The sequence below is a fragment of the Ipomoea triloba genome, chromosome 8 (genome assembly GCF_003576645.1).
Source record: "Ipomoea triloba cultivar NCNSP0323 chromosome 8, ASM357664v1".
NCBI lineage: Eukaryota > Viridiplantae > Streptophyta > Magnoliopsida > Solanales > Convolvulaceae > Ipomoea > Ipomoea triloba.
Window position 1 is genome coordinate 15,471,091 of NC_044923.1, and position 11,058 is coordinate 15,482,148.

General features: G+C 35.3%; 1 protein-coding gene across 2 annotated transcripts; it reads right to left on the minus strand.

Moving 5' to 3' along the window:
- Positions 1-617: 617 nt before the first annotated feature.
- On the minus strand, positions 618-5,405 carry LOC116027369 (protein NSP-INTERACTING KINASE 3). Of its 2 annotated transcripts, none has more exons than XM_031268952.1 (11): positions 4,742-5,405; positions 4,390-4,522; positions 4,202-4,273; positions 3,672-3,815; positions 3,501-3,572; positions 3,328-3,387; positions 3,109-3,206; positions 2,825-2,959; positions 2,284-2,625; positions 1,740-2,131; positions 618-1,227 (listed from the first exon to the last, which is right to left on the minus strand). In XM_031268952.1, exons 1-11 carry the CDS (start codon positions 4,848-4,850, stop codon positions 910-912), a joined length of 1,875 nt encoding a protein of 624 aa, XP_031124812.1. In that variant the 5' UTR covers positions 4,851-5,405; the 3' UTR covers positions 618-909. The 2 variants fall into 2 exon arrangements, with proteins under 2 accessions (XP_031124812.1, XP_031124811.1); XM_031268951.1 differs by having other exon boundaries at positions 2,825-2,968; positions 4,742-5,404.
- Positions 5,406-11,058: the final 5,653 nt, after the last annotated feature.

Sequence of the window (11,058 nt, forward strand, 5' to 3'; positions counted from 1 at the left end):
CATCAAAATTATCCCAAGCACAAGCCCATGAATTGGTTTTAGGATAGTATAAATTAAAGCTTATATGAGATCCAATGAAATAGTGGTAATATGAAGAAAAGGTTTGGAGCCCCCAAAGTCAGAAATGGAATATATTTGAATCGTTCCCCTCTCGCATTTATACTTGGGGTTAATGGGTTATGTTCCAAAAGGTTCAGAGTTAGTTATGATCAATGTTGGAATGTCTCGGGACGAAGCCATCAGCTCGACCAATACTCAATTTAGGCGTGAGATACATCTTTTAGCTACAAGGTCGATTGCTGACCTGAGTAGTATATTCACCAACAACAGCGTGGGAGCAACCTCTCAAAGTGAAAGGACTTTTTGTATGCAATAAACAAAGATTCAACTTTTATGTTCAATTGAGCTATCATAATCTACATCCTCTTAGATGCTCTGTCAGGTCGAGTCATGGGTGACCCTTGAAGTTGAGATTCAACATTTTTGAGAAGAAAAGAATAGAAAGGAAATGCATTGAATTAACCACCAAGCCAGAACACAACCTCAAGATATAAACAGCAAATTAAACTACAACCTAAAACTACCCTAGCTCCAAACATACTGTTTGAGTGTAAAGATCAATATGCTATAGAGTTGAAGAGTGTTTCAACGAGGAAGGAATGCTTTGTGCTCCACCCTCCATTAAAGTGTAAATGAATAATACACAGATGTTTTTTTCCAAACTGTTGTGAGAATTGAAGAAGCTCTATGAAGTGAAATGTTGACACAAAAACCAAGTCCCTAGCTACAAGCTACACATGATTCTTCCTCTTTTTCTTTTTACAGGTGAATTACATGCCCTTTTGAAGGGCTATAAAGATAAATATATATTGTGTGATCTGAAGATATGAAGCCAATTCAACCAGCTTGTCATCTAGGTCCAGACAGCTCCATTGCTTCGACGATTAGAGAGGACTCTTCTATGAAGTCGGAATATCTTTGGGGCGTGTTTTCATGAGTGCGATACCTTGGAGTATCGTTTCTCTGTGAAGCCTCCCATTTTTCAGCTAGGCCGTCGCCTTCCAGCATCCTTAGCACTTCCGACATTTTTGGTCTGTGAGAAGGATTGAACTGGGTGCAAAGGAGGGCAACCTGAACCATCTCTTCTAGTTCAACCCTGTCAAAATTGTTCTTCAAATCTTTGTCCACCATCAAGTTCAATTTCCCTTCTTGATGGAGGGTTTTTACCTGCAGCAAAACACGGATTAATCTCAGGTGACGAGAGAAACCCACAGGGCCACAACACAAGGGTGCAGCCCCCACTTGTTAGGATCAAGCGCTTACCACTACGCCAAAAGCTATAGCTAGTAGCAAAGGCAGGCAAGATGCCTTTATTTTCGAGAAATAGGGTGCTGAGCTTAGCCCTGCCTCCACCCAACAATCACCCTAGCCACATGGTGCTGGACTTGGCCCTTACAGGCCTCCGCCCAACACCCCGCCTTGTGACCCTAGCTAACAAAGGACCACAAGGAGGTAAACTAGTCTAGGTTGCCCCATAGCTGACGGTCCAAACTAAGAGGGCTGAGATTTGAACTCTTGGCCTTGTGGTTACAAGTTTGTATCTTTAGCCATCTTAGCTGGAGTTACCCCCAAACAAGCATTAATTTGTTTCTCTTAAATTTTAATGGGCAACTTTGTCATAGTGAGTGCAAGATCAAAATCAAGATTTAGATGCAAATTAAAAGAGAGGAGAAAGGTACCCAATCAAGTATTACTCCTTTCTGGTTAGCCCCTCGCCCAAAGTCCACAGCTTTCTGACCAGTAATTAGTTCAAGAAGCAGGATTCCGAAACCAAATACATCAGTCTTTTCGGATGATTGGCCTGTTGACAAATACTCAGGAGCAATGTGTCCGACAGTGCCCCGAACAGCAGTAGACACATGAGATTCGCGGTGATCCAACAGCTTCGCCAACCCAAAATCTCCAACAACTGCCTCAAAGTCTTCATCCAACAGAATGTTGGCCGCTTTGACATCACGATGGATGATTTTGGGGTCACACTGCTCGTGCAAATACACCAGCCCCCTTGCAGTCCCTAACGCTATTCTTTTCCTCCTTGACCAATCTAACACCGGCCTACCATGGACATGATCTGCAAAGTCAATTCAATACCATTCCATACTAGTCAAAGAATCGGATATGTAAAATATAGAAAGATTGAGTACTTCAACATTGACAAAAACGCCTCATGATATCATCTTAATGAATAGTTATTACATGAAAGGCCATCAAGGCTTTACTGACCTTTTAATCTTGATGCTACACTCCCATTTGGCATATAAGGGTAAACGAGGAGCCTCTCATTCTCGGTTGAACAAAACCCCCAAAGTCGGAGGAGATTTCGATGGACAGCCAGGCTAATCATCTCGACTTCTGTCTGGAATTGGATCTCGCCACCAGCAGCATTATAGTCCTTCAACCTTTTGACAGCCACAATAGTGCCATCGTTTAAGGAACCCTTGTACACTATCCCAAATCCTCCCCTTCCTAAAATATTCTTCGAGTTGAAATGGTCAGTTGCAGTCCGCAGTTCCTTGTAGGTGTACCGTCTCAAATGGCCCAGGCAGACCTCTGGATCATAGTTATCTGCCAAAAAAAAAAAAAGATATTTGTAAAGCACTATTTAATAGCAGATATAGATTTCTACAAGAACTTATATGACTACAAAGCAAATAGTCTAGGGCCCAAAGGTTACTCCTATATAATGAGAATTGAAATTCACGAGTTAGTAGCTTGAAAATGATTAGATCATTCACAAATTTGGAAATACTGTATAAATCCTAACCATTGAGATCAAAAAAGATCTGCTGATTCCGTCTATAGCGCCACCAGATAAGGGACACGAGTATGATGATTAAGAATAAGGCGCCAAAACTTGCTCCAAAAGCAATAGCCACGTGATGTTTTTTTGCTCCAGCATCTGATTGACCTAAGAAAATCGGGTGTGAGTAAAAATAACATTCCCACACAATCTAACTCTGTCACTACCTACCTATTTAACATTCTTTATAACATTTAGTTATCATTTTTCAGTTTGAATTTATGGGAAGTCGAAGGCCTAATACTCACCTTTTCCAGCATCTGGTGGAAACGACAGTGGTTCTGGATAGATTACTGAACAATTATTCTCAGAACTCTGCCCGCAAATTAAAGGATTGCCAATAACTCTGAAATCCAGAAAGAAAGAGATTTTCAACTCTGAATTAATTCTCGAATTGTTACTCAAATCAACTATAACGGCAACTATATACTAAAAGGAGTACATATGCCTGGAAAGAAGCTACTCACTTGAAAGTTCTTGCTGGTAGTTTAGGGGGTCTGCCACTGAGATTATTAAAAGAAACATCCCTGAAAGTAACAATTAATTAAGCTGTTGGCGCATTGGAAGAAAAAGAAATTTACGCATTAGTTTATTCGAAAGACATTTAAACTGTTAACTAGAAAAGCACACACGGACATACACAAGAGTAAGACCATCAACTTTGGAGAGAGATTCTGGGATTTGTCCCGAGAGGCTGTTGTTGTTGAGTCGCCTGGCTCATTCAAAGGAAAACAAGTTAGTCCTCTGCAGCAGTTCATCACTTATGTACTACAAAAAAGATTTTTTTTTTTTCCGTATTCCCAAAACTTACAAATAATTCAAATTCCTTAGGTCCCCCAATGTGCTGGGTATATCACCATTGAATTTGTTGTTGGAAAGATCGAGGGTCTGAAGCCTTTCTAATTTCCCGATCTCAGCCGGAATATGTCCTGAAATAGCATTGTTTTGCAGCAACCTGCACCAATATCAGCATCATCTGTTATTTTTATACTCCTTTTTTTCTCATAGTTGATTTGAGTAACAATCTGACAATTAATATACAAATAAAATAATCAACTTGTTGGGCAGAGGCCGGTAAAAGCCAAGTCTAGCACCCGGTGGCTTAGGGATTGTTATTGTTGGGCTGAGGCTGGTAAAGGGCTTAAAAGGCCAAGTCCAGCACCCAGCATCTCGAAAATGGGATGGCGGTCTGTAAGGAAATGAAGTTGTGCCTTTCACTACTAGCTATAGCTTTTGGCATATGCGGTGAGCGCTTGATCCTAATTCCTAACATAACTACAATCAAAAAATTATGTAAAAGTAGAAAGAATAGAATAGAAAATGAGTTTTCCAAGTACTTACACAGACTGCAAGTTTGTTAAGTTGCCAATTCCAGGTGACAAGGTCCCTGATAAACTCTGGCTGGGTAGTCCCCTAATGAGTCAAAACCACCTTATCAACAATGATCAATTCACCCAACAAATATTGAATTGAAGTGATGAGATTCATTAAATTACTGCCAAAGATACTCTAAAAATCTGAGTACTTACAAGGCAGACACATAGCCATCAGGTGAACAGGTAACCATTCTCCAACTGCAGGGGTCTACAGAGTTAACATCCCAATTTTCCAGAACATTGTAAGGGTCATGTAAACCAGTCTTTATAGCAATCAAAGCCACCACTGCAATGGATAATACCCACAATTATTATTACCTTTTCACCATCAAGCAAGAAAACTAGGGGAAAAGAGGTTGAAGGGTAAATTTATCAAGTCAAAGCCTAGTCACTTGGAAATCTTTAGGAGTTTAAACTTTAATTAATCCCATTTAACAGCCAGTTCAAAGAAAGAAGAAATAAGAAAGAAGCATTTGTACAATGAGGAAGATGAGTAGAAGCTAACCTTCATAGTTCACCCCAGATGGTGAAAGAGTAGCAGAGCAAGAAGTGGCTATTAACATCCAAATCCCCAAGCCCAGAACTTTGAATGGCAGAAACCACTCCCTTTCCATAATCTCCCCCTTTTTTTTCTTTATGTTATTCTTGTATCAATAAAAATACCCTCTCAGCAAAACCATAACTCTCAACAAAACACAACATCAAGCAAAGCAGCCATTCTTGCTCACAGCTTGTAAGCATAATCCACCATTACCATTACCATTACCAATCAAGAAACACCTGAGAAAAGTGCCCAGAAGCTAAAACTATCAATCTTTGCACGACTAAGCTTGAATATGGGCAGACAGCAGAAAACCCAGCAAGAAGAAAAACAGAATTTTCTTGAGAAACCAATCCTCAAATTCTGGGAGCCTAGAGATCTATCTATCTATCTGGGAATGCCTGAGGGGCTGCGAGATTTCTATTTCTAACAAATACCCAGAAATTCCATCTTCTTCTTCTTCTTCTTCCTCTTACGTTTCACCACACCGATGCTCTCTCCTCTCACCAGTCGCCACCATATCCTCTCAAGATCACCATCATCTCCGTATATTATTATTCAATATTTTTTTATATTTCTCTGAAATGCGGTAGTAGGAGTGCACCAGAAAGAGTACAAACACGCGAGAGGGGCCAAAACAGTAGGCCAAGGACTTTGCAGATACAGATGTAGACAGTTTCGAATCAAAAAAAAGTTTTTAACAAAAATAAATTAATCTCTTGATTAACTTTGCCTTTAATTAATGCCTATATTCCGACCAACTATCTATAGAATTAGGTTGAGAACACAACTTATTATGTCTGCATTGTGAAATAAGTTTAAAAAAAAAAAAAAAAAAAGATTTCTGTTCATAAATTTATTTTTTAATGTTAAAAAAACATCTTGTCATGCTTAAACACAAATGATTAACACCATCTTTGCGTATTATTCCCCACCTTAGTTAATGAAAGAATAACCAAAAGCATTATTCCCCATCTTTAATATTTGCCCCGCACGCAACTCAATTGATTCCTGTGTGATAAATTGTGGACAAGACAGGATTAAATCTGAGACTCTGAGCAAGCAGTCACAGCTTGAGAGTGCAGTTTTTATACCATGGACTTGAATTCATATTGCATTGTGAACCTCGTCCAAAAATTATGTGTTTGCAGTTAATACACTTGCAATTAGCAATGTATATACCTATAAACAAATTGAAAGCGCATAGCATATTAATTACACACACATAACATGATAATTATATACACCTAAATTGTTAACTGCAAGTACTAGACACATAAATTGTTAACTACAATACAAAATAAATATGTTAACTGCAAACACATAAGATATTGGTTAACATGTTATGGGTGTGCAGTTAATATATTATATATATACAATTAATAATTTATAGTTTATATGTATGTAGTTATCATATTATATATGTGTAATTTACCATGTAATGTATATAAAATTTGAAGGTTATTTTTTATCAGGATTCACAATGCAAATAGACACTGATTTATAACATAATTTACAGTGAAAATTATATATTCAATGTGGTGAAATTATTATGAACACCTGGACCCTTTCACTATATTATGAGCGAGACGAGTGAATTTCGCTTTTGTGGGTAAAAATAAACAAAAGGGATTTTTGGGAAAAATAAAAAAGGGGAAATGGGTTTTAAATTTTGAGTGATTGGACTGAAGGGATGTGTGGGATTGATGAGAATTTAGAGAGAGAGAAAAAAAAAAAAAAAAAAAAAGGAATGGATGCATAAAAGCGAGGCAAAAAAGCAGAGGCTTGAAAAATATTTGCAGGTAAGGGTTTGACAGGTCACGTGCTTGGGTTGTCTACGTCTTTGTTGGCTTTTTTTGGATTTTTTTGTTTCCGTATTAAATAAATGATTTTGTTCTGTTAAAGTTTCTTGCATGTGGGGCCCCCCAACCAACCCCCCCTCCCCCCAACACCCCCAAATTGCTAAAATACGCCGCCTAAAATATATGCGCTACTGGGGGTTTCACGGGATCATAATTCCCGGGGTTTTGATTTTTTTGTTAACGTTTTCTTGATTTCTTCTACGGAGTACAAAATTTACCGTGTGGACTTAGGGGTACAGGAGTAATTTCACATTATGTGTTTTCTTCTAAGGGTGTGTTTGGTAACCCGTAAAATAACTTCTGGAAAATGTTTTTCGAGTTTTCTGTGTTTGGCAACGTCCGGAAAATGTGGTCAACAGTTCCGTTGACCAAGAAAAATAAGTTCATTTTTCCGGAAAATGTTTTCCGTAAGTCATTTTACGGAATCGCCAGAATAGTTGTTTTGCATGTTTTCGACCAAAACCAAACCATATCACCCATGACCATGGACCAAGGAGGTGGGGAAACCGCCGGAAATCTTTGCTACATTTTTTTAAATTTTTTTAATTTTTATTTTTTTAATAAATTCTATTCTTTTTATTAAATACCATTATTTTAATAACTATTATAATTTTTTATATTGTCAAGTACCTTGTGGTCCAGTGGCATCAAACCTTTTCTTTATATAGGAGGTGGTAGGTTCGAGCCTCAGTCGGTTGAGAAAGTAGTTATGTAGTATTCAAAAAAAAAATTACAATGTTTAATTGTACAATTCTATCCATTTTCCATAAAATGAACCAAACACACAAAGACAATTTTCCATAATTTCCGGAAAATGACAGAAAACATTTTTCAGAAGTCATTTTCCTACTTTCCAAACGGATCCTAAATTTACCGTGCCGACTTAGGGGCAGTGGCGGAGCCACCCACCACATATAATGTATATATAGTAATTATATCAACAAATACACAAAGGCATGTTGGCTTAAATGGTAAGGCCATAAGGTAGAATGAAGTGGGAGTTAGTTTGAACCTTATACAGCACCCAGGTTATCTTTTTTATTTTTCAAATACCTTCCATGTTGGCTTAAGTGGTAAGGCCATAAGGTAGAATGAAATGGGAGTTAGTTCGAACCTTATAGAGCACTCAGGTTATCTTTTTGAATTTTCAAGAACCTTCCAATTGGATTTTTTATTTGTGACTTTTAAAAAATATATATTACTAGTGAGATGAGTGAAATTTTGTTTTTTACATTTTTTAATATTAATAGTGTGAATTTTAATTGAATTTTTTATTTATCACATTGTGACTTCTTCTTTTCTTCTTTTTTTTTTTTTTAAATATTAATAGTGAGGTGAATGATTTATAATGTATTTCTCATTCAAACTATTTTATCAAATTAATTATGTTTTATATTTTATTTTTAAATATTTTCTGTTTTTTTTTATCAATAGTCAACAATATTTATGACTCGGTATCCAAGTTTTTCATTTTTTTTTCCAAAATATGTCGTTAGTTTTAATCTTCCGCCCCCACTGAAGAAAATTCCTGGCTCCGCCACTGCTTAGGGGTATAGGAGTAATTTCAAATTATGTGAAAAATACACATATTAGCTCGCCCACAAAGGCAAAATTTTCGATTTCTCAATCCTGACTTGTCAGAATGATAGATGGATAAATCACGCTTCTAGATGAGAGGATCAATACTCATAAGAGCATCTTCCAATAGGTATGAATTTTAAGGATTTTTTTATAAAATAGAATATGGGAGAGAGAAGGAAAAAAAACTGTAAATGAAATAACGCGTCCGACTGGTGTTCTTGTGCGCATAACGAGCACTAGCAAGGAGCATGTTGATTGATTTGGTGGAGTCCACACATCTTACAAAAAATCAAGGTATTTATGCAAAGACCAAAGTTACTCTGTAAAATATTTAATATTAATAAATAAAATTGAGATATTTATAAATTAAGTTGAAAGTTTTATTAAAAGTTTCATAAGAAAATAAATCAAAGAAAAGATTTAATTTACTCGCAAATAGTAAATATGAAAATTAAAATGGAACTGATTGAATGCCACTTCTAGATTCCAAATTATAGTAACATTTTTATATTTAATTATTTATTGTTAATTTAGTTGAATGTAGTTTCACAAAATTTTAAATTTTAAATACAATAAAATTCAATCTAAAATATTTGAGAAGTGATTCCCTATCATTCAATTTGATGAAGTGAATATATTTCAAACAACTAGGATTGAATTTAGTCAATTCAAAAATCTGAATTTAATCAAATTTGTACTCCTTAGCTTACTTATAAATGTGAAATTGTGACTATGTAGTGTGGACAAGGTACACTTGAGTATAAGGGGTAGTATTGTCTATTGGTGGCAATACTGATAGTATCCCATGTAATCAAAATACCTAACAAACTTACACAATCAGTAGTCAGTATGATCAGTATGCACTTATACACTATACTAATATTGATCGACATCTTAAATTAAATAATATAAACGATTAAATTATAAGTAATATCAGTTAAAAAATACTATGTGTACTCTCACTTTATATTCCACACACAAATTTTTGATGTAAAAACTTGTATTGAAACCCATATGAAATTAAGATTTTTTGTGGGGTCGAAGTGAAAAGAGAAAAGGAAGCTCAGATATGCGCAAGTGGCGCAAACACGCACCTACTGGGTGCCTAACTATATGCTTTTTTTTAAAAAAAAAATTGTCAGAATTTTTTTTTTCTCCCTCTTTCGCCTCTTAGTTGGCACCTCAAAAATTAAAAAAAAAAAAATTGTCATTGAGGATACCCTTAATTAATTCTGAGCATCTTGATAATTGAATTGAATTAGACAAAAAAAAAAAAATCACTATTTAGGCGGGTAAAGAAGTTGAAGGTCAGGTCAAATTTAATTGAAGAAAAAGTTAATTGAGTAGGTAATTTCAGTGATTGGCATAATTTTTTCAACCACTTCTTATCATGTTTGGACTTTAGATGTATTTCTTTTCTTTTCTTTTTTTCCTTTCATCTTAACTGCTTCTTTTGTTTTTTTTTACAGTTTTAATATTCACTTTCCACTTTGACAAAGAAATACATATGAAGACTTGCGATGAAGTACATGGATGGAATTTGTCAATAACGGCGATGGATAGAAATTCGACTACGACACACCAACTAAGAGTAAGAAAAATTGGTGATCGATTAGAGGTGATGAAGACTCCTTGTGTTCAGAGACGTCAGAATAGGTGTACACGCAAGAATGAAAACTGAGCCGTTCATATAAGGAGCTCAATTGGTTGTAGGGATAAAATTTGTCACAAGAGACCAATGATTGAGTCTCACTAGCGATAATGTGGGAACAACCTCTCAAAATGATGGGGGTTCTATGTGTGCAGTCTAGTCTCTGTTTGTCAATTGAGTCACCATGAATCACTGAGTTACTGTGATTTACATCTGTTGAGGTGGGGACTGAATTCTAAATATTTAAAATTAGTCTAGTATAAGTTGAGAAATCTAATGTATTAAAAAATGATGATAGATTTATCATTTGCATAAATACCGCACATGTAAAGAATGTGTGTTCAAGTTAATTTTGTAAGGATATGATGTTTCTTCCCAAAAGGTTGAATTCTAACCCAAGGGCTCCACGTCTCGACCTGACAGAGCATATAGGAGATGTAAATCATGATAACTCAATTGAACAACTACTCTTTTGCTTACTGCGCATAAGTATATGATGTGCCTAAATCATTAATTGTATTACAATTCATAGGTTGGAATTGAATTGGATTAATATTCATTAAGGCTATTGAATCATTTCATTCTATTTATGGGACAACTATTCATCGGACTTCACATTCAGTCCATCAGACAGTTAAGTACATGAGATTAATATGGGTAAGAATCTGAATTTATAAGGCAACTATTCATCGGTTCCAGATTAGTCATCCAATTAAATATTTATTTAATATGAGTTAAACTTATGAGTAAACATGTAAAAATTGACTTGTTATTTAGATAAAAAAAAAAGTTTGGTTCATAAATTTTATACACTAGCTTCATCAGAGGTAGAATATGAAGAATAGGTTGAAGCATAAGTGTTAGATATATTAATTATAATATATCTATATAATATATATAATATATCTATATAATATATATAAATATATATATATAACGAGAGAGAAAGAGGAATAGAAAAGAAATGATACTTTTAATTGGTGACAAGAACTCAAATGCATACACACTATTTATAGTGAATGGAAGACAACTTAAAAATGCTAAAATTAAGGCATGCTGCATGTTTCCTACAATCAAGGCCACATTCCATGATTCCACGTATTGCATGCATGACCTTTTCTAATTAACATATTAACAAGCTAATTAACAAACTAATTACTTGGTTTAATACTATAATAATATTATTA